Source organism: Balaenoptera ricei, chromosome 4 (assembly GCF_028023285.1).
Source record: "Balaenoptera ricei isolate mBalRic1 chromosome 4, mBalRic1.hap2, whole genome shotgun sequence".
In the NCBI taxonomy this organism is placed as follows: domain Eukaryota; kingdom Metazoa; phylum Chordata; class Mammalia; order Artiodactyla; family Balaenopteridae; genus Balaenoptera; species Balaenoptera ricei.
In genome coordinates this window covers 119,152,143-119,177,314 of record NC_082642.1, presented here as the reverse complement: position 1 = coordinate 119,177,314, position 25,172 = coordinate 119,152,143, and the positions used below count along the sequence as shown (strand labels likewise).

Here is a 25,172-nt window from a genome sequence, read left to right as displayed (position 1 = left end):
AAAATTTTTTTTTTATTTTCCTAATCACTTGTTTAATATCTACCTCTGCCACTAGATTGTAAAGGCCTTAAGAGGAGAGATCATATCCATTTGTTTATTGCTGTGTCCCTACTGCCTGAGACATAGGTTCTTAATAATATTGGGTGACTGATGGTTGAATTGAAGAATAAATGTTAAACTCAGAAGATAACTGTGAGGATAAAATGAAATAATAAATCATTTCTGGCTAGGATAGTCAAATGCAGCAAAGCTTGGTTAGTTTCAGTTTACCATTAAAAAAAATTAAATAAAAATGTACCAATAAAATGTTCATGCAAGCCTCCAGAAAAAGAATAATGGATACTGGAATTTTCTCTTCCCTTCTGATGCCCCTTTACTCCAACTACATATGCTGTATATATATATATATATATATATATATATATATATATATATATATACAGCTGCTGTTTTACTACAATTACATATTTGAAATACTATCAATTTCACTAAAAATATACTCTTTAAAACTGAAGAAAAAGTAAGAAGATACCTGGAAGGCCACCCAAGTAAGTGGCCACTGTTTCTTTCATTGCTTTGTCCAAGATGGCAAATTGTCTTTGAAAGTCTTCAGAGTGGAAGCTGTCTTTTCTATGTTGAGTCAACAGCTCCAAATTGTTTCTGTTGACTCTGATTTCCAGAAGGGATTGTTGATTAGAACACAGACTTAGGGCCTCTATCCGAGCTATTACCATATTTTCAACAGATACCAGGATATCCTGAAGAACGGAGCAAAGAATATAAACAAGTACTAACGTTAATGCTGCTTAAGAGAGACTTTAGTTTGTGAAATTCAAAAACAGAATTTCAATGAGGTGGGGAAAAGTATGATAGAGCTTTCAAATTTATTTAAATGAAAAAACTATTATCGTAATCATAATTTTAGAATACACATTAGTTTTGCAAACTCCAGGTTTAGCTAAGATGTACATGTATTGCAGGTTCTGAAAATTCAATAAACTAACAGCATTGTCTCACCAACAATGGGAACCAAACTAGTGTCTTAAGCAATACATTTCTGGTTATGAGCCTTCCTACTAATTTCAAAACCTACATAGGGAAAAGGAAGGAGTTGAATCATTCTTTGTTGGGGAAAAGACTTGGAAAATTTGAAGTGCTTTAGTAAGCACATGCCAGCAAGACTGAAAGGTTTATTTGTGCCACACAAGAAATCCTGTAGACTTGGGACAAATTTTATGAAGTCTCTGAGAAAGAAAAACCAGGATTGCCAGCAGTAAGTTACAGAGTATTTACCAGAAGGTTCTCTCTCTATGTATATATATTTTCTGAACTTTTCAAACTGCTGATACACTAAATTACTCAACTTGTTGAGAGTCATCTATGCATCTAGCTTCCCGGACGTGTAGAGGAAATATAAAAAGAGAGAAAAAATAAAATCAAAACGAGGGAGACGGTTGTTATGCTGCTTCCCAGATGGTAGAAAGATAGTCTGAAGTGTTTACTTAGGAATCCAAGATACCAATGCTAAATGAAGCCTATACTTCCCAAATACAGCTTAGCTGAGGAAATCTGTTACTGTGTTATACACATCCATATCCTGAACTCAGGAAAAGTCAGCTGAGAAAATGTTCCAGAATGATCAATATTATGTGGAATAATGTTATGAAACGTTGTTCGCAGATCATAAGAAGGCAATCTGACACGCCAAAAAAAAAAGGGGGTGGTGGCCATGAAGACAAACACAGAAAAGATAAAATAAATATCAAAGACATGGCACTTGTTAACCTCCTCTACCGTGCGAATGTAGTGTTGAAGGCAGGATTTCCATTTTGCTTAAAGAACAAAACAAACAAGCAAAAAAAAAGCTGAAACCCAAATGTAGCAAGCTCCTGTGGTCACTGGAGACAAAAGCTCGGCAGGATCTTTTTAGGTTGCTTACAGTTAACCATCAGAAACTCCCCGCATCCATCCTTTAAGTGGCAAATAGCATCCCTTTTTATCACTACAGGCATTATTCAATTATATGTCTCTTTCTAAAAGCCACAGAGAGCATCCAAGCCAACCGCGGCACAAACGAAAGCTGCTTGCTGTAACTTGGAATCCACCCACTGTGGATGACACGAGGACAGAACTATTAGCCTCTAATAGAAGTTGAACAATACAGATCTGATAACTCTCATGTTTTCTTTTATCCAAGAGTTTTTTCCTGTGCTTTCTCCTAATTTCAAGGCAGAGTTGCCAGCAGAAAGCCAAATAGACTGGTTTTAGTTTTCTGTAGTCTTTCCTAATTTACTTACGGGAGAAAAGATTAAGAGTGCCAGAAAACACAAAACATTATAATTAGGCACTGAATATTTCAGAGTGGATTTCAGTCAGACTCACTTCTATTCTGTTAATACATACAAATTCCCATGACACTTCAAAGATTCTGAATAAGGGCAGATCTCTGGGTACTCAGAGAGGCCTCCGAGCAACCTTGGTGTGAGTCTGCCTAACCTGAGCTATAGACGCAATAGGCTCTTCCATTCCCCCTTCCCACCACTTTACTTCTTGGCTCAAACCTTGGAAATAAGCCAGCAAAAAAGTAACAATAATGAATATTTATTGAATCTTTAATGATGTGCTAGAGATTGTGCCAAATAGCTTAAATAGGTTATTTAATTTTCAAAATAGCACTTTGAGGTAAATACTGCTATTCTATCCATTTTACGGATTAAAAAAAAAAATTACAAACCAAGGATCATAAAGGTTGAAAGTTACCTGAAGCTCTTCAGTGGCGGAGTCCACCAAGGACAAGGCAAAGGGTACTGTGTTACTGGAAACCAAGGCCAACATAACACCGGTGCCCGACGATGGGCGAATATTCAAGGACACATTTACTTGCCAAGCCTCAGGATTGGATACATTCTCTGTTTAAACAATGAAACAGAAGCAGGATCAATGTCCTCCTAAGGTGCACCAGAAGGAATTAAGTATAATCTTATCAATACTCAAAGCCATCTTTGTGTGATACTAAAGATTTTAGTCCTCTTTTTCGATGATCTATATAACCAAGACAAAACAAAGCAAAACAGTTTTTAATGCAGGCAAGAAACACAGATGGAGCCTCATCCTTTTGTTCTTCTTCCTACAACAGAATTCTGGATTGTGGTGTTCAGGATTATTACGAATTTTCCATTTGCTCTTTTTTTTTTTTTTTTAATCTATTTTTTTAATTTATTTTTGGCTGCTTTGGGTCTTAGTTGCTACGCACAGGCTTTCTCTAGTTGCGGCAAGCAGGGGCTACTCTTCGTTGCAGTGCAGGGGCTTCTCATTGCTGTGGCTTCTCTCGTCGCGGAGTACAGGTTCTAGGCGTGCGGGCTTCAGTAGTTGTGGCACACGGGCTCAGTAGTTGTGGCTCGCGGGCTCTAGAGCGCAGGCTCAGTAGTTGTGGCACATGGGCTTAGTTGTTCCACTGCATGTGGGATCTTCCCAGACCAGGGCTCGAACCCGTGTCCCCTGAGTTGGCAGGCGGATTCTTAACCACTGTGCCACCAGGGAAGCCCTCCATTTGCTCTTTAATAGCTCTTCCTTCTGTCTTATATATTCTCCAATGGTCAAATCTCAGGGAGGCTGTATTTTAAAGTACACATTAGAAGAAAGTTCAACAAATTTATTGTACTATTTCTGAGGGAAAATTTGGGTATAGCTGCCACCCCCCGCCCCACTCCTCTTCCATATAGGGGTCAGATTAGAGCAGTGGGAAAGCAAAGTATGATTTCTGTACATAGGGGTGTGGGATGGTTTAATGGTAGAGAAATACTCTGAAGTCAACAGTTAACTTTGAAATTCTAATAGGAACTCTTGTGTGATTCTCTTATCATAATACTTAACATTCTTTCTCTTAATTACTAGGTCAATTGCCTACCCAACTAGAGTGCAAGCTCTACATGTCTCTACCATCACTGTCTTCCTCAGCAGTCACTTAACAAATATTTGTTGAATTAATATGATTTCAAAATAGTTTGATTTCTGAAAATATCAGTTTACAATCTGAATGCAGTCTTCGTCATTCAACATAAAGTAATGTATAACAATAGCCCAAATACTACTTGGAGGCTTTAAAAAGGTAAATGTGAATGGAGAAAATAATTTTCCTTTGACAAGATGTTCTTCCATTTAGCCACATCTAATACTATAACATTTTTCACTATAATCCTTTAATTCCCACGCAAGAGAAAATAAATGCATATAATCATTTTGAAGTAAGTAAATTTACTCTAAGATATTAACAAACTCAAACTAAAATGAACATGCAAATGTACAGATATTATAATGTAACATTAAATATTAATCATAGAGTAGGTCACTTTCATATTATCTGTGAAATAACTAATTACTTATGAACGTAATTTCTTTCAGGTGCAATAAAACTCTTATTTTCATTTTCTTTTCAGAGATTTTTTTTGTCCTTTGAACAAATGGTGGGCCTAGTTTTTGCTTATGTCCAGTCACCAACTCAATTTAAACTTTTTTTGTTTTAAAAAAAAACCTTCATATACAGAACAGAGCTAAAGTTAAAGACATTGTATTAATTTATGCTAGGAAACAGAAAGCACTAGTGTAAGATGCTTTCTTAAAACTGTAGTAATACTTTTTAAGGCTGAAAATAAAAAATTTAAAATATGTTTTTTTCTTAAAGCAGAGATATCAAATCAACACTAAATTTATAATGCAAACTGTTAGTAGCTCAAATAATGAACTCCTAAAACACAAAAAGACAGAGATGCCAATAAAATAATTAAGATACACAAATACCTAATAAACATATGGTGAGATATTCAACTTCAGTAGAAACTGGGATAATAATTAGAACTACAAGATTTAATTTTTCAACTCTCAAATTAGAAACAAATCCCAAGCATAAACTTTCTTCTGTTGGTAAAAGTATAAATTGATAAATCATCTTTGGAAGAGAATCTGATTGAACAGTAGGAATTATACCTTTGCATAACCTTTGATGGAGAGAATCTGAGAGTCTCTCCTACAGAATTAATCACATGAGGGTACAAGGATAAATGTCCAAGGATATCCCAGAAGTATTATTTGTAAAGGTAAAAACCTGGGGTTGGTTTGGCAAGAGTTCCTGTTCCTATTAGACTATAGAAAACTGCGGAGAGTACTGTTCCCATTCTTAAAACAACAAAAGACCAATTATCTATATAAGCACAACTTTTCTTGAACTATCACCACGAGCTGAGGTTGCAGAACAACTGACTAGAAACCTAAAGGAAGACAGGTGCTTCAAGGGAAAAACAGGAGGAGAGTACTCTCTTACCCAAGGCAGACAACAGACACTATACAATTTGGTAAAAAGAATGTAGGTAAAAATTTTAACAAAACGCTGAAGTCCAAGTTGGGGCTGGTGTGAGAATATAGAAGCCAGGGAAACTGCAAACACATGGGAAATTCATACCCATTCACAGGATCTTACTGGGTGCTCAAGAGAAAAACTGGGACAAGAGAAAGAGATTAGAGAAAGTTTCCTTCCTAGTACAAGCCCAAGGGGAGAGGAACAGCAACCTGCAGGAAAGGCACAAAGTCTCACCCAGATCATTCTTTGTCTGCTCTAAGCAAGATTTAACGCATTAGGGGAAAGGCAGCAAACCTTGTTGCTATTAGGTCACATCAAAGTCCCATTGCACTTACAGATTAGGGAATGAAAATAGCAAAAAACAAAACAACAACAAAAAATCAGCTACCCTGGGGAAGGAGCAGGAATACACCTTGAGTCCTGACCATTAGATACCTCCCTTACTGGTGGGCAGGAGGTGGGACAGTGGAAAGTCCACACCCCTGAGACACAGGGGTCTTAACACCTGTCTAAGACTGAATCTGCACCAGAACATTAGAGAATGCTCCTCTGACCCCCAGACCCCTCTAAATTGCTAGCAAATGTCAAGTAACAACTAAGAGCACTTCTGGGAGTGAAACAAGACCAGGGAGAGACACTTTCTTGAGGCAAATGAAAGGAATATCTAAAGCTGAGGGTGGATCTGTTATTAAGAAAAATCCTCTGGCTACTATCCTAAGCACAAGGTATATTAAAGGAATTAGAAGTGTAGTCAGGGAAACAAGAGAACCAAAGCAGCTCAATTCTTGACTAGATTGATTCAAGTCCCCTCATTAAGTGTCTAGCAAAAGGAGAGCTGTGCTCATCTCCAAATGTAAATATCATTTATCTCAGTCTCTACTGTTTTATCTGACACCCACCTTTAAATAAAAATTATTAATTGCAGAAGGAAGCATGGAAAAATGACCCATAGTCAAGAGAAAAAGCAATCAATATGACCAGATTTAGATATGACACAGATATTGGAACTATCAGACAAGGAATTTAATTATGATTAATAAGTTGAAGGCTTGGGTGGAAAAGATGGATAACACTCATGAACAGATGGGAAATTTTAACAAAGAGGTGGACATTTTAGGAAAGGATTAAATGGAAATGCTAGAAATAAAGATTAATACTTTTGATGCATTAATCAGTAGACTCAATACAACTGAGAAACTGGTGAACCTTAAAACAGGTCAATTTAATTTACCCAAAATTAATCAGATTATGTGCCAATAACCTTTAAGTAACAACATAAGCATATTCAACTACATTTTTTCTCCCAATATACTTGGAAAAATTCTATTAAAAATATATAACAGTATGAATAAGCCTAACACTATATCTGGCACAAAGTAAGTACTCAACAATGTTTACTGAAGGAATTATTGCTGTTTGTTAATGAATAAATTTAAACAGTAATGAGAAAAGAAAGATAAAATGGGAAATCACTTACTATAATCTATGCTAAATTGAGCAACTCCAGAACCAGGATAGTAGGAACCCTTCTCCACAGTGACAAGACAATGCTTATTTTGTTTTTCTTGAATGATTTCCTTTACTCCTGAAGCTCCTTGATTCATCAAATTCCAGCCTCGAATACATCCATCTAGACGAGGGTTAATCTAACAATTTAAAATATAGATCAATGAAAGCATTTTAAACTTAAAAAAGACAGACTCATAAGTGAAGTGGCTTAATTGATTATGGATATAGGTTTTCATTTAGAGGCAAAATTCTTTCTTTGATGACATTTTAAAGTATTTAAACTATTTTGAATTTTATCTAAATTTTTTTCAAGGTGTCCTTCAGATGGACAGTCTTTTTCAGTAAAAGTGAGCTTATGCCATCAGAGACCTCCACTGGGATCCTAATGATTTTTAACACCTCAAGCCCCACCTGCCTCTTCTGCATCATCCAGAACTAACTCTTCTGCTCTTGAGTTCTATATATGCTTCTAGCTGTGCCCCTGAGTTCTAAGCTGCTTTCTGTTTTTCTTTAACTGCATTTACAACTAGGTTTGTCTTGTCATCAGACACTAAGCCTCTTCAGTAACAAAAGTGTTTGCATTCTTCAGTCTCACCAAAGCAACCAGCCACATTCAAGACATGCAGCCATTTCATAAATAGTTGATTCTTTTTGAATAATTTATTTTAATTTTAAAATGTCTTGATTTATCAATTTCAAAGGACAGGTATATTCACTCTGACATGAGTTAACTAATTCAGGTTTTATATCACAGAAATCTTTTAAAAGCTAAGGTAACTGAAAGATGGATACAAAATGGTCAATATTTAAGTTAAATCAGCAAGTGTAAAATTGGCAGACCCATGACTTCAAATGAAAAATTTTAAACTCTTCAAGGTCATTGATTAGTCTCCTTCATGAAACCTTTTCCATGGTAGTTAGTCAAATACCACATACAGAAAATCATCTGTTATATCTAACTTCAATTTATGACAGGCTGCAGTTATATTCCCACCAAAGATTTTTGTTTTTAAAACGTTCCACCTTATGTGCTATCCTTATCTCCCAAATTTTAGTCCTAAAACAGACCTAAGAAAGTTATTTGACAGGCTTCTACAAAATCATGTAATTTTGGACTCAAATATACGTATTTATATGTTTAATGGCTGAGTATGGACTATTATGATGTTAACGTTGAACTGATACTTGGAGAATTTTTGAAAATCTACTTCTCCATGAGTAATGCTGGGAATTTAAATGGGCTCAAAAACACTACATTCATTTTCTTATTTCCTTAATATAATTTCAAGGGTTGATAATGTTATTTTTCCATGTTCAATTCAAGTTTTCACAGTTGGTGTGTTCAACAAAATAACTTCATTTGACTCTCAGAAAAACACATTTTCAAATCTATTACAGATGAAGGAATTCATCCATGATGAATGATATAAGCTTGGATCGTTACCGGTCTAATGAGTGCATTCTCCACTTTCCGAGGTATTGCTGCAAAGTATACTTTGGTTTCTAGAAACCCATTGGTAGGCTTAAAAAGGCTTTCAGGTTTATTTATATTCATTACAGCTTCTTTAGCTATTTTTACACTAATACTCTGTTCTAATTCTTCCACGGAGACCTACAATTAAAAAGACAAAAATTATCAAACAACCAAATATTACTGCTTTTCATTTGAAACACCACGACTGAAAAATCCTGTTATTATTCCAGTATATAATTTTCCAAAGTAATCATTTTACTGTACTTATTAATTTGTTCCAATACATTTGAAATGTCACATTAGTATAAAGGTGATAAAAATGTATTTTAGTGTGTCAATTCTTGATCTAAAATTAAATCAACACCATATTTTAAAGTTTAAAAAGCAATATTTTTCTATTACATTTAAACACCCATTTATAATATATATCTTTCAACACCAGTGTGCCATAAAATTAACAGTTTAAAAAAGAAAGTGAGTCACTCTACAAAATCTTAGAAAACTTTTGTGCCCTTATTTTGCATTTGTCTGATAATATAAATAGGAAATCAATAAGGTAAATAAAATTTAAATATAAATTAAGAGAAGTTAGTACATTCAATATTCTGTTCATTATGCACAAATTATATTTTATTTCAAAATTCAAAAATAGTTGAGGTCATAAGAAAGCACAATACATTAAATTAAATTGGGTTTTTCCAATTTTGAAAGTAGTTTGGATTTCTAAAAAAGGTTGGAAGTAATGGTAACCAATAATAAAAAAAAAAATCTTCCCTGGACTTCCCTGGTAGCCCAGTGGTAAAGAATCACCCTTCCAATGCAGGGAACAAGGGTTTGATCCCTGGTCGGGGAACAAAGATCACCACATAGTGCAGGGCAACTAAGCCCACACGCCACAACTATTGAGCTTGCAAGCCTCAGCAAGAGCCCATGGGCTCTGGAGCCTACGAGCCACAACTAGAGAGAGAAAACCCACGCGCTGCAACTAGCAAGAAGCCTGAGCACCGCAATGAAGAGACCACGCGCCTTAACAAAAAGATCCCACATGCCTCAACATAGATCCCTTGTGTCGCAAATAAGACCTGATGCAGACAAAAAAATAAGGAAAATAAATAAATAAAATCAATAAATATTTTTTTAAAATATCTTCCCACAAAGGCAATTTGAAGAACCATTGCTGCAATCTCATGTAAAACTGTAGGACTCAAAATGCAAACTCTTCGTTTACTTATCAATCAGGGAAGCCAAACAATAGGCATATTAAAGCACTACTACAGGAAGGAAAAAACTATGCTCTAAAGTAAATAAAATAAATTTGGTAACATTTACAGATTTAAAGTTGGTCAAGGCTCTGTCCTTAATATAACCAGTCACCATCATTTTATTCTAATGATTATTCCCTCCTTGAAAGATGTTCTTAACTTAGCCTCCAGGACCTCCGTCTGGCTTGCTTCTCCTCACACTCCTTCTCAGTCTTCTTTGCTGGATCCTCTTCTTCTCAACCTCTATAATAAGCCCCAGAGCTCATCCCTCTAGTCATGCAAATATTTTTAAAGGGGGCTTTACTGTCCCACTCTAGGGCAAATTTGGGGGTGGTGGGCACTTTTAGTTTTCACAGTAAGAGGTATGCTGACATTGCAAGATGCTAGACACACCCTGCAATATGCAGGATAGTCATGCAAAATAAATAATAAAATATCCAATATCCTACAAATTTTCTGAACATTCCTAGTAGATATTCATGTAGGGTATACTCATGCTTATAATTACCTGTGTTTGTGTGTAATATAAACACAAAATATCTGTTGCACCATTTCAACATTCACTGAATTTTTCAAGAATGTTATAATCTTGTAAACAAAGAATAAACTGATGTTTCTTTTGTTTGGATCTTTATCAAGATTTTCTCACCATTTTGGAAAATTACTATTACTAACGGCAATACCATTTATGCACTTACGGTTTTTGAGTTGCCAATACAACACCCCCCAGCATGTCTTCAGTTGTAGCTTTCATGTTATTCTATGTATAGGAGTAAGCTTTGACAAATATTATACTTGAACTTGAGCATTTACATATGGAAATATATATTATTATTTTTTAATTATTTTCTTTTTTATATAATAATTAGAGCATTATATTGGATGTGATAGAGTTTAAAACCACAGATTGACAATAAACAATCTCAGGGCCTTTAAAACCCTCTTTATGCTGAATACCAAAAAGTTTGTATCTACCTTAAACTGAAGGCTGGACCTTAAAAATATATACGGAATCTGACCACTTCTCACCACTCCCACTATCAACACTCCAGTCAAAGCTGCCATCTTCTCTCCACTGTGTTATTGCCATAGTCTCCTAACCCCACATCCTATTCTGTCCTTACTCTCTACTGTCTAGTTTCCACAAAGCCATTAGGTCCTAACCAGGATTATCTTTTAACATGCAAATTAGATTATGTCACTTCTCAAAATCATCTAAGTTAGCCTAAGACTCTGTACTTGCTGTTCATGTGACAGAATTATTTTCCCCCAAAAAGTTCTCCGGTCTTGTGTCCTCAAGTCTCATTCTAATGTAATCTCATCAGAGGTGGCTTTCCTGATTCCATATGCACACTCACCATCATCATTCTCTATTGCCTGGCCTTGCTTTTCTTTTTTTCTCATAGCATTAATCACTATCTGACATGTCTATTTGTTGATGCATTTGTGGTTTTCATCTCACCACCACAATGCAAGCTCCATTAGAGCAGGGACTTTGTTTTATTCGCTGTTGTATCCCCACCACCTAGAAGAAGGAATAGCACATAAAGTGCTCAATAAATATTTTGTTGAATAAATGAAATTATTATACAAATTATATATTTCCCACCAATATTAGGATTATACCCAACTATGAAATATAATAATCACTTACAAAGTAGCAATATTTATTCCTACAGGTTGTAGCCATTCTAATGACTTAATCATTACACATGCAATTTTTTTTACCTGAATTACAAAACAATTCTGTTATACGCTTTAATTCTAATTTCTTATTTTTAAAGTATTTTATTTAAAATTTGAAAATAATTTAATATTAGTGAAACAATTGCTATAAAGTGAATAGTCCAGTTTACAGATTAATTTAACTTAACCACTTTGTCATTAATTAAAATTAAAATACTTATATAAAGTATTTATTTATTTGAAATAATATCTGTGCTGCATAAATTTGTTTGAAACAGTATAATTCTTTAATAAATCATCAGGATTAAAAGGTAGTAAAACTATCATGCTCCCATACTATCTACTAAATATAAAAGCTATGGAGTGAAAAAAGAAATCCTATTTATTTCGGGGGGAGGTAAAATGCATAAATTGTTAAAATATTGAATTACAATTTAAAGAAAAACAGCCAGCACCAAGTTTATTACCAGAGTCAAGTTTTTCTCTGACTTGCTTATTGTTCTTAAACTTTATTTTTTATATAAGCTTGTATTCAGTTTATAGAGGGAGATTTTAATTTAAGTGTTTTAGTTAAAACATGGGCATATCATTAAATAATAGTTTCTTTTTAACAAGAATCATAAATATAGGAGACAAATAAATGAAACTGAACAGCTACCTTCCATCCATCCCGAATCCTGTCTTTAATAATATCACTCATGAACAGTTCTTTAATAAACACTACTTGCAACTCATGATAACTTCACAGATATTTACCTTCTTCTTTATACATATTATATCCTACCTAGAAATTTATCTAAATTCACCTTCAAACAGCTGATATCTTCAATTTGTATAAACTCATTAGAAAAAAATTCTGTTCACTCTCTTTTGCTGCAAAAGTGATTTTAGCAGTTTTAGATAGGTGATTTAGGGACGTTAGGCATGAAAATGTATTCTTCAGCACATTGGAGGTATAGCTGTATGCATCAAATATTCTAAATACAGATGTAGTAGGAAAGATGTAGTAACAAAGATACACTAATAAGCATCAGAAGTCAGAGAATTTTAGTGACTTCTCTGAAAGTTGCATTTGATCTTGTGAAGACACTATTCTTGTAAAGTTAGGAGCCCAAAATCCATGGCTGCAAAATGACAGACAGTCCCCTTTTTGGTGAACCATATCTGCACCCAACTGTTCTTTATTACCACCTTCCTGCAACATATTTCACATTATATTGTATTAGTTCATAATGCAGCATCAGCTACTAAACTGTGAGGTACTAACCTCAAGAGCAAGGACAAACTCCTGCTATAGTTTCAGCGCCTTGAACTCAGGGATGTAGCGCTTTAAACATGCTCACTAAAAGCTTATTGAGTATATGACTGCAAGAGTGGATAAATATAAGAATGAAATAATTTAGTGATGACTTTACATGGCTGCTCAACATGGACCTCTTGTCAGTTCCCACAGGCTTAGAAAGTGTCTGTTTGGGGCACAACACTCTTCTCTCCGCTGTTCTCTGCTGAAAGTAGCACTGATTTAATTGCAGAAAGGAATTCTCCCCTCTGTGGACTAACAGTAATCCCTTCTCCAAGTAATTCCTTCTCCAAGAAAAGTTCCATTTTAATACAGTAGATTAAAGTGCTGTTCTTGATTATTAAAATAAAGACTCACTTATAAGGATTATCTAAAAATGCTAGTTTCTAAGCACTCTAGTTGGTACCAGCTAGTGTATCCTGTTTGTACAAACTGATTATACCTACATGATAATATCTAAAATTAAATTAAATTTTTTATTTTGTTATTATGTGTATTTCTCTTTTACATTAAAAATACTGATGGCTATCCAGTGTAGTTGTCCTTGATCAGTGTTGTCTTTGAATAACCCCTGACCTATAGGAGCGATATCACTGTTCACCCAGTGATAGCCACTAAAAAAGGTAAAAAGTTAAAGACAGAGTAGTTGCCTTTAACAAAGCAAATAACTGAAAACAACTTCAGTTATGGGAAATCTGCAATATATTGAGAGATAATAACTTCTCAGGCTGTTTCAGGGATTTACAGCGTGTAGAATATACTTCACACAACATCAGATAAACCCCAAATTATTTTGCTTTGGTATCATTATTAAAAAAATGATCAATGATTTTATACAAATTGCATCAAAGTGGAAAGATTCTTTATGAATTCAGCAAAACGTACCATATTCCATAAACCATCATTAATAACTTTGCCTCCAGTTGTGATTTTGGCTGTATATTCATTCTTAAACTGAATTTCAATCTTTCCCTCACGAAGTGCAATCAGGAACCAAGAGGACTGATCAGAAGATTCTGCATACAGGATAACACCTTCTGAATCATATGTCCGGAAATCAAATTCAGCTGAAAATCTAAACAATGGACAAAGAGAGAGCCTTAATTGTAAGAAATATTGAAGACTATGTTATTCTTTTTTTTCTTGTACTGGCAAACAGCAATATGTTGAAAGAGTCAACTCTTTCTTTCCCTGGAAAAAATAAAAGAGAAAGGCAGGATTAAGCTGTTCTTGTATTATCTCTGGCTCCATGTGTGTTTAAAATCAAGTTATTATACTTTCTTGCTTATTTGTGGAATCTTTTTTCCCAATGAAAAGATGCTTTGATAATTTTTCATCTTTTGGCATTTGTTTTGAAGGCACTCTTTAAAATGCTGGAATACTCATGTACAAATATTAGGCATTTGTCTCTCTCGTGGAGCCTTTTATACACTATATAATCTGACATTAAGATTTCTTTTTTTTTTTTTTTTTTGCTGTATCCATACGTGATTGGTAAAAGATGTTACAATTCCATGATTGAAGTTTATCCATCAAAAAGCATATTTTCCTATGATTTCATATATGTCAGGAAGGAATCACTCACAGAGATATACAAGGTAACATCTGGATGATTGCAAGCATAATTAAGACTTCATGTGTGGTAAAGGAAGGTAAAGTCAAAAACTTTTAAATGTGTCTGTTCATTTAATTTCAAAAGCTCTCCCAAACTCTAATTGCATAAATCACTATACTAGAGTACATGGAAGGAGAGCTTAAAAGATATAGTCATGTGTTTGGGACGATCTGAGCTCTGATAACACCTGTTGCTGTTAAGACTCTGCACATATATGTATGTAGCTACTACAGGGGAGGAAAAAATCTTAAGGATGTTGGACTAAAAAATAATATATATCAATTCAGTGCCCTCAGGATACTTTAATGAGAATTAGCATTAAAGTTTCCAAGGAACCAGCAAAGCAAAATGACTGAAAAAAGATAAACAGGGAATAGGAAAAATAGTTGTATAACTATTAGTCATCTGAGTTAAGTTAAAATAAAGGTAATTTAAGTAAAAAAATCAAGAATTCAGATAATTACTAAATAAGGCAAGAAAGAATCCCACACTCTTTCTTATTCCACATATAATAGTATAGTGATAGAGGCACCATTTGCAATAGGGCACAAATCTACCTCAAATGGAACAAAGAAAAAGTGATAAAATAAACTTTTTAGTCTTTAGAATTCCAAGGAAATATTATAAAGAGGTAAATGTGGAGTAAAGTATGTTGGGTAGATAACAATGTAGTAGGAATTTACAGAACTCAGATTATATTAAAAAGAACCATTTTGCTTCGAGTAGGGACTTCTATTCTCTTTCATATTCCTCACATTTTGCTGATGTGAAGCATATATTATCTTGCCAAAACCCGAATCTATGTACGCTCAGGATCTTATAGAAGTTCATCCTATTATGGAGATAATTTCCTTTTCTTTGTAAAATCATGTTAAACCAGTAATTCAAAGAGTCGTGTTCTGCACATTTTCTGTCTGGAGTACATCAGCATACTGATTCATTACACTGGGGAACAATTCATTCTTTTTCAGAAGTATTGTAGAGTGAAAAAAAGTGAATCTGCTAACTTTGGGGTAGGGTAAGTATTTGATCATGGGAAACAGAGCTGAAGGAATTTGCAAAAAAAGAAAAAAGAAATAAAAAAGCATTAGCTCTTCTTTGTGTTCATTACACAGGTGGCAGCTTATAAAAATTCATCAAGCTTACATGTAAGATACATGTATATTTCTATGTGTATATATATATTTATAATACTTCAATAAAAAGTTTAAACTAAACAAATAATAAACAAATAAATACTGAAAGAAATAATTGATCCAATTTGATCCAATGTTACAGCCCAAGCATGTGTGAATTGTGAAAAATGAATACCTCTGAAAGTGCCTGAAGGTATGTAATAATGAACTCTTCTCTCTCATTCTCATTACTCTCATAGCAAGGAAAGGTTGTCTACAATCTATATCACTAGAAGATATTATTTGCTCTGAGATGTTAAAGGGGAAAACCACAACTTGGGGGAAACGAGAGTGTCAAAAGAGCACAATTATATCAGTGAATAAATTTCAATGTTCCTTAATGATAAAATTTCTATGGATTGAGTTGAATTATTTAATGAATAATCACTCATATATCTAATGAATTAAATTCTAAATATTCATGCTTATCTAATTAAAATATTTTAAAATTTGGACTCTATAATCAGTCTCAAATGTTTCCTTTCCATTATTCCAACAAAATTCTGAAATTTTTTTCCTAGTTCCAACAATGTATGGCTCTGAGAAAATTTTATAATTAAAGAGTCATGACTCAAAAATAGAAGTAACTACTCCCTCACGAAAGTCAACCTAACTACAGGAACGGCAGGTAAAGTACCCAGATAGTCAACTAAAATCATGCAATGCATTCCTTTAAAATACTACTTAAGCAATCTTATACAGTTTCCTTAATAATTATGAATATAACTATATTCTAAAAGCAGTATTTTGAATATTTCTCATTACTTAATTTTTAACAACATGTATAAAGAATGAAAATTTCACAAATACATTAAATCTACTTTCCCAGCTTCTTAGTAAATACGTATTCACTAGAAAAGGAAGAACTATGGGATAAAATGATCATTGGAGAAAATCAGCCTAGAACGACCCCAAATGATTCAAGCATGAAAATTACGTGTAAAGATAAAAATGAACTTTAGGGTACCTCATATCATCTGACTGATTATACACCTAACTTATCTGATTGTTAATAAAATTTCGTACATTTTAAACCTTTCAGTCACTTCTTATGTCCTGACCTGCTTATCTCTAGAAATTATCATTGACATTGGTACCTCACCTGGTGATTTCCGGCAAACGAAATTTTAAATACAAAACAACCCCTACAAACTGCTCTGCCAAGTAAAGCAATTCATAATTTTTGTCAAGGTTCAAAGGAAGACACACTGGAACAGCCTGGAGAAAAGGCAACAAAACAAACAAAAAGCGTAGGTTACTGCTTGGTGTTTGTGTCAGGGTATCATCCTTTCTCTAGTTCCTAGTGTTCTTGTCAAATGTATCCTCTGTGATACACTAAAATAAATTAAGAACACCCATAGTGATAATAAAGCAATATCTTTTACTTCCTTGTATAGTCCATCAGTATAATCTCCAAAAATACACATGTTTTAAAGTCTTATTAAGCCAAAATTTTTCTGAGCAAAAATGTGCTATCTAGATAGTAAAGGGAATGCTGGAAAACCTGAATGGGTTAAATATAAAGTAAGATATCACTGTAATCTCCAAGGAATTCACCAAAAAAAAAAGTGATTTAGAGTCATCTGATGTAACATCAAGGTTTTTTCCTTCTAAGAGCAAAAACAAACATTAAAATGGAAAGGTTTTTAAGGGAGAAGTTCTTGGGCATACATACAGGGATATTCTGGGGGAAACTGTGTAAACAGCACTGTATTAAATCTAGGTCGAGAAATAATATCTCATTTCCTGTTAGAATTTCCATAAATCTATTCCAAGGTAGATGGTAATGTGTAACTACAACAAATACTGAAATAATAGAAAACCAAATTACAAAATAGACATGCACACAATACAGTCCAATGAAGTACTACCAAAGTTACTACGTATGCCAACTAGCTTACCTTACCTTTCTTTACCAAGTAGGTGGCATAACATGAAATGTTACATTTTTTGGACATACACAGCTTTCTCTGGGTAGCAGATATAGAGGTATGTGTAAATTCATGATTAAATCATTATTTAGTTTAGGGTTTTTTTTACTGTCTGCTTCATAAGCATTTGAAATTTCACTTTAACTTTTAAAAATTAAAAGAGATTCAAGAATTTGACTAAAGATCACTAACATGTGATCCTTATTTAGGAAAAAAAAAGAGCTTCAAATGTTGACCTATTTATTACAATGGAAGAAGAACTAGAACCTACCCCCAACATTCAATTTCTGGATCAATTATGAATTGAATCTTAGTAACTAAAAGCAATTTTGAGAGATACAAATTAACAAAATTGACCTCTCTGAATTTCGATATACTTAAACCCCAGCTAAATCCTACTCTGACAAAGTTGTTTACACCTGAGATTTTATGAGCACTCTTGCAAGTACTAACATGCCTGCGGCATGATCAAACTTGTCAGAGTGCGATAAAGAAAAGCAGACACTGGAAAATGTTTTCTCTAAAGTTCTATGAAAGACTTTTTTCTCACAAAAAGGAGTATAAACCTCAGCTTTTCTTAGTTTCTTAAATAAACATACACTTTGCATTTTATAAATGTACAGGCTATACAGATGAGCACTCTCTGAACTGTGGCCCTGCAGCTTTTCTTTTTTTTAATCCAGTCACTAATTATCCACAATGTTTACCACTTACATGACCAAAATTAGTAAAATAGATTGTGACTCATAGCCTGCTTTGAACTATAGCAATTATAATAGACATCTGTATTCTCTTGATTTACCTCAACTATGTGGAAATAAGTACCTGGTTCTTTCATTTTAAAAAAGAGATGGGAAGGTTAGCCTTGCAAAATGTTACCTCACAACTCTTCTGATCTTGAGCAAGTTTGAATCCTTTCTTCCCATCACAGTAACAAGAGTAACCTCCAGGGTGATTGACACAAAGTTGAGCACATATGTTCTCAGAGCATTCGTCCACATCTGGGGTAAAAGAGAACATAAATTTTAATATCTCCTAAATGTTCAACCCCACAGAAGGACTATGTTGATTTTAGTATGAGATAATCAATGATAATAAATCCTCAGTGAAAGAAATTCCTTTGACATCAAATCACATTTATACACTTGCCATTGAAATTTAAATGTTACAAGTGTAATTTCTATTTATTTATATACCTGACCAACAAATTTAATGAATAACTTTCAGTAATTAATAATTAATAAAGATATAACAATTATACTAATTTTATGATTTTGAAGAAAAAAAGACTGAGAGTCTCCAGGTAACTGTCACATCTGATCATATGAATTCCATTGACACTACTTCTTAACTCTTTGCTTTGAAGAAAAGAAAAGGAAGGGAAGGGAAGGGGAGAGGAGGGGAGGAGGAGGGAGGGGAGGATAGGAAGATAGGGAAGGGAAGGGAAGAAAAGATCCCTTTTAATTGAAGGTTAATGTAATTGGAGATTAAATGATCATATCAAGAAAATTTCACTTTCCATAATGCAATGATTACTGGTGACAATAAATTTAAGGGCATATATTTATTTCTTATGTAAAAAAACAAAAAAGCAAAAAACAAAAAACCTCACTGTGCTATTACCTCCCATACTGTGAAATCTTCTATATGGTCCCTGTTCCTACTCCATATTTTAAGAAAATCATTCTTGAAAAGCTGTAATAAGATGCTTCAGCTAAAGTACACTTCAGAACTACCTGTGATCCTTGACCGTTTTGATGAATACACCCTGTGATCTTTGAAAATTCCCAAACTCAAATACTATTATAGCATATAAGTTCTCCCTTAAAATGCCTTAAAATAGACCCCCCAAATTAGTGAACCCTCAGTACCATAAAAATTGAATAGTATAACTAGAGTAATAAAGTATTATATATTTATATATAAATATATTTATATTTTCACATTTATATCTTTTTAAAAAATCTGTCATTCGTTGACTATAACTACAATATTGATGATGAAGTTGGCTAATAATAAGTCTGCAAATGCTTAGGGCTTACTACAGTAATTTCCACCTGGAGTGGTGGGAGAGTAGAAATGGTGGGTTGGGGGGATATTTTTCAGTGAGTGCATAAGGATATAACACATCAAAATCTCAAAAGGAGTACAAATAGTTGAAAAAAAAACTATTCTAAGATTATTATCAATTTAGGCAAATTCATAGAGACAGAAGTAAGTTGGAGGTTATCAGGGGCTGGGAAAGGGAGGAGGGGGGATTTATTGCTTAACAGTTACAGAGTTCTGTTTGGAAAAGTTTGGGAACAGATATGGTAATGGCTGCATAACTGTGTGAATGTAATTAATGCCCCTGAATTGTACACTTAAAAATGGTTAAAGGGCACATCTTATATATATATTTTGCCACAATAGAAAAATTACTGATTGGATTAGTTTTAGTCATGGTATTAAATTCATTCTGAAATTTTAAAAAATTCAAAGGAGGATATGAGATAATTTATATATATCCATGCTTTTTAAAAAAATCTCTCTAACACAGTGGTCCCCAACCTTTTTGGCACCAGGGACCGGTTTCGTGGAAGACAATTTTTCCACGGACGGTGGTGGGGGGTTGGTTCAGGAGGTAATGTGAGTGATGGGGGGCGATGGGGAGCAGCAGATGGAGCTTCGCTTGCTCGCCCGCCGCCCACCTCCTGCTCTGTGGCCTGGTTCCTAACAGGTCGTGGACCGGTGTAGGCCCGGCCGTTGGGGACCCCTGCTCTAACACATCTAAGCTACCTGAGGCACACAGGGCAGCACCACTGGAGCCAAATGAAGTAATCATAAGCTCCAAGGGGCTCTCCCAAAACCACAGGCACTGACATTACTAATCAGTACTTCTCAAGGTTTTAGAGCTTGGTCATCATTTGGTTATGAAGAGATTTTCTTTTACATGTATTTAATTATAATAGAACTAGGTCATTTACTATTTTACAATAAAAGGCACACTGATATATGCACAGAAAATCATTGAAAAGCTTGGTATAAAACCGAAGATTTCTAAACACCCTTGTAACACCCACGTGATTTTTAAATTTGCCTTTCTTTTTGTGCGTGTGTTTTTCCTTCGAGCTTGAAGTTCTTTTTATCTTTGAATATTATAAAATGTTTTTCCCTGGTGGCGCAGTGGTTAAGAATCCGCCTGCCAATGTAGGGGACACGGGTTCGATCCCTGGTCCGGGAAGATCCCACAAGCCGGAGCAACTAAGCCCGTGCACCCCAAGTACTGAGCCTGCGTTCTAGAGCCTGCGAGCCACAACTACTGAAGCCCGCGCGCCTAGAGCCCGTGCTCCGCAACAAGAGAAGCCACCGCAATGAGAAGCCTGCGCACCGCGATGAAGAGTAGTCCCCGCTCACTACAACTAGAGAAAGCCCGTGCACAGCAACGAAGACCCAACGCAGCCAAAAGTAAATAAATAAATAAATAAATAATTTTAAAAATGTGTTCTTTTGCTCATATATGGGAGGTCTCCAATTCATATACAGCTTAGCGGGCCAATAAGATTGCATACTACTAAAGAACCAGTGCTTCTCATATCAAATCAGGGTGCAAACACCCTCTTCACCACCAATGACACCACCAGAACTTTACCTTCACAAGACTTTGATATGGGATTGTATCTGTAGCCTTCAGTGCATTCACATTCAAAGTCTCCTGGGATGTTCTTGCACACAGCTGTGCCACAAATGCTTGGCTTCACAGAGCATTCATCCACATCTATAAATGAAACCAGTATATTAAAAAACATTTTTCCCATACCAGAAGATACTAGCAAAGACCCCTTGATTTGTGTTTCCTGGATCTAGTTTAATATATCTAATGAGACAACAAAGTGGACTGGGAATAACAAAATATTAAATCTATCATCATATATTAGTTCACTAAATATGATTTCTTTATACAAATACATAGGGAATTTGACTAATGGTTGCTATTTCCTTTGTAGTCACGTAAAAGAAAAAAAGCGCTATTTTTTCTTGTCTACCAGGATACAGTATGAAAATAAATGGGAGACTCATCATATTCTTAATATGTATTCTTAAATACATGTTTCTGAAATATGGTCTTAACGGCATATTTACTCTGTATTATCACAAATATAAAAAATAAAAATGAGATGGCTCATCAGTCTTACACCTTTCCTCTGGAAATGGACAATAGCTAAATCTGCATACTATTATTGTGGCTTAAAGTATTCAAGAGTGATTCAAATTTAAAATGGGATTGGGTAAGGTGTTAAAGTATTTATAAAGTGCAGCTAATTCAGCGTATATGTTAGTGTTAAATTACTATTCCAGAAATTTCAGGTGTGTTTATTATATTACATAGTAGAGTAGGAGACGAAGTATTGATTGCAACTAGTTACTGAATAAGCACCTGTGAGAAAAACAAAACAAGTGACAGAAATAGTTCAATAGAGATGTAATTATTAGTGAACTCTTCTCATTTGCACTCTCTGAGGAAAGGCAAGCTCAGAATGAAAAATATATTTTCTACTCTAAAAAGTTGATATTAATAGTTTAATTTTTCCACAGACTAATAGCCAAATTTTCAGACATTTCTCTATTTAAAATGACCTGCACAAAAATAAATGAATCAATCCCTTGTGGTAAGGGAATTTTTCTGTATGTTGATTGTATTGGTGACAATATCCTGGGTGTTATAAGGTACTATAGTTTTGTAAGATTTTACTATCGGGAGAAATTGGGTAAAGGGTACATGGGATCTCTTTTTATTATTTCTTACAACTGCATGTGAATCTACAATTACTTCAAAAAATACTTACTTTTCTAAAAAGAGCTATAAAATCCATATTTTCTACAGAAAGTAAAAACATATGACTAAATTTATTTGGTTTGAGGCATATTACAAGGACTCATTTAAATCATATGAGTGTCGGTTACAGCACGTACATTTTATGACTCTACACTGACATCTAATGTCTGATGAAAAGTTTTATTCTTGCATTTTTGCACATTTACTGGCAGCTTAATCCCAGCCATATCCACATTTTAGCAAAGGCCCTATTGTAACAGTTGTATACATATTCTTCTTCTAGGTCTGTACTTTATTACTTAGGTATCATGGATAAAAGACTATGTAAATAAAGAATACAAGAACATATGTTCTGATCATCAGAGACACTCATTTATAAGAGAACTTTTTGTTAAGGTGTATTAATTCAATGGATAAGGATTAAATTCCTATCAATTAAAAATATAAATTCTTTAGCAGTATAGACTATTCAAGTATTTAGATGTAGAAGTTTTAATGGGTATTATTGGCTTGTGGAATGCATATGGTATCCCTTCATTATAATGGTTTTCTATAACTGGTGTTTTAATGATATTGATATTCTAAATCTCTAACCTCAAACACCTTCAAATAGGCAAACAAGAAAGATATATAATCTGAAATTGGATAACTGCTCATAATAAATCGTTAGCTTATACAGTTCACCTTAGAGTCACTTAATTGCACTTTAAATGATATTATAGTAAACTATGCTAGACTAAACACTACAATGCAGTGAGGGACAGCCAATTGAATATGAATTCAATTTAAGGATTTACCAAAGCAGATATGAATAGAGTTGAAAAAGAAAACTTTACATTTTAACTTACTAAATTTTTTTACTTCATACAAAAAGAGGAGAAGTGGGGGGAGAAAGAAAAAGAGAGGGGGGAGAAGGAGGAAGAGAGGGAGAGAGGGAAGAAGGAAGAAAAGGAAGGAAAGAAAGGAAGGGAAGGAGGAAAGGAGAGAAGAAAGAATAACTTGCTCCCATTTTCTAAAGGCAAAATTTAACTCCAGGCTGGAGAATTTCATTTTTAGTCACCCACGTACCTAGCACTTATATTTGAAGATTTAGTAAAGGTAGTTAAAGCAGTCTAATGGAAAAGACATTATGCAGAAAAAAGAAAGGTAAAATTTGGGGGAAAGAGAAGCATAATTTTAAAAAAAAAGAAATACACTAGTTAAATGACTTAAAAAGCTAAACTAACTGACTGGAATTATTTAAGTCTGAAATTAAAAAAAAAAACAAAGTTATGACCAGTGATGTGATCTTAGATGTATAAAGAGAAGGAAAACCAGAGTTTCATCTTTTTCAAAACCACAACAGGAAATGAGGTGCAAGATGAAGGGTTTATATTGGAAATTAGAAAGGTATTTCTGACAAGAAAATATAAAATACAGTGAAAGAAGTTATTAAGGATTGTGGTGATTTATTTGTAAACTGTTTATCTTATTGGAATAAAGGATATACTATTATAGTGTCTGGAAGAAAACGGATAAACAACGATTTCGCAAAGACTGTAGTATGCAAGGACTTGCACTAAAACTTCATTTTATTACCATATAATGAAATTCTTCATTAAAACACGTGCATGTACACACATGCACACACAATAAGAAGACAACAAAATACTCTGTGAATAAAAAAATACTCTATAAACAATAAACCAAAGGCAGTCCCATAGTATCACAAGGTTTCAAGGTAGATAATAATGTATACTTATTACAAGCACTTACCACCTAAGAGTTTTCCAAGAATTTCCTGGGGAAATTCCTCTAACTGAATTTTGCTCTCACATAGTATATACCTTTTTAGTCTACCTTCTTACTCTTACCTCTGCAGTCCTTTTTATTTGAAAGCATAACAAAACCACTTTTACAGGAACAGTGGTAACTTCCAGGTGTATTATCACAAATCTGGTTACAACCTCCATTTACATTTGAAGGATCTTTGCATTCATTTATATCTAAAAAGGAGGAAATAAATTACTTTTAAAGTAATAAAACCTTCAGAGAACTTTTCAGGAGGCCAATCCAGATGAGTCAGCTGGGTTTATTATACATACCAAATTCACACTTCTCTCCTTGCCAACCTGATTTACAAATGCAAGTGAATGTAGCTTGGCCATCTTTGCAGGTCATATATCCATCTTCATTGCATGGCAGAGGATTACACTGGTCTGAAATGGCTGAAGGAAATATATATCTATTTAATTTTTACCACATGCCATGGTAAAATAGAATTATATGCCCTTTAATAGAATCCTGTGCACAAGGCCTATGGTCAATGGAAAAAAATTACAACTCATTCCTTCAAATACTTTTTCATTAAGAAAAGTGGATCCATTAGACAAATCTTCATAATTATTTTGCAAAAGGGAACTACTTTTATATTTGCAAATATATACAGTACTTTGTAACTGTAATTTAATATTCTTTTCATATATTACCTTATTTGATCCTTAAAACAATTCCATGAGGTAGGCAGAACAATAAAACTACTCAATATCAATAGAAATAGTGTAGTATCAATAGAAAAATTTGGAACTTCCAAATTGGGCTAAGATAGAATAACAGGGACCAGATTTATTCTCCTGCTTTAAATAAATAGAATTCTAGTCAAATGGTTTTCAGACATTGGGCAACAGGTAGCAGAATACTGTGATTCCTAAGGAGGGATATTTTCTTCATAAAATGTCACAGCACTTTATCACTATCTTAAATGATATGCCTATTTGTGTCTTGACTTATTTGTGGTCACTCTCACCTCACTAGACACTGCAACGGTCCCTGGCTCCTGCATGCTTCCACACCTGTTTCTCCAGCCTTCCTAGCTGATCTGCAAGTTCCTTCCATCCTTCCTTTACATTCTCCTTTGCTTATGTTAGCAAAGCAAACTGTTAACTTGCAAAAAAAATTTTTTTAATCTAATTAAAACCTAATTATTGAACTTTTCAAAAAAGTCCTCATAAAATCAAATTTTCTGAAAATTAGGTATTAGTTAAAATGACAGAAAACAGGTTAATCAGGAAA

The 25,172-nt window shown here is 34.1% G+C and overlaps 1 protein-coding gene across 1 annotated transcript in view; it reads right to left on the bottom strand.

Annotated features, from left to right (window-relative positions):
* Positions 1–25,172, bottom strand: part of PROS1 (protein S) — a 61,318-nt gene that overhangs the window by 2,969 nt on the left and 33,177 nt on the right. The window contains exons 5-14 of the mRNA XM_059922207.1: positions 24,206–24,328; positions 23,975–24,106; positions 20,937–21,062; positions 18,185–18,306; positions 16,477–16,592; positions 13,470–13,659; positions 8,307–8,474; positions 6,831–6,999; positions 2,761–2,909; positions 533–758 (exon numbers count right to left, since the gene is read on the bottom strand). Coding sequence (XP_059778190.1) covers positions 533–758; positions 2,761–2,909; positions 6,831–6,999; positions 8,307–8,474; positions 13,470–13,659; positions 16,477–16,592; positions 18,185–18,306; positions 20,937–21,062; positions 23,975–24,106; positions 24,206–24,328 — 1,521 coding nt within the window. The remainder of the gene's footprint in view (positions 1–532; positions 759–2,760; positions 2,910–6,830; positions 7,000–8,306; positions 8,475–13,469; positions 13,660–16,476; positions 16,593–18,184; positions 18,307–20,936; positions 21,063–23,974; positions 24,107–24,205; positions 24,329–25,172) is intronic.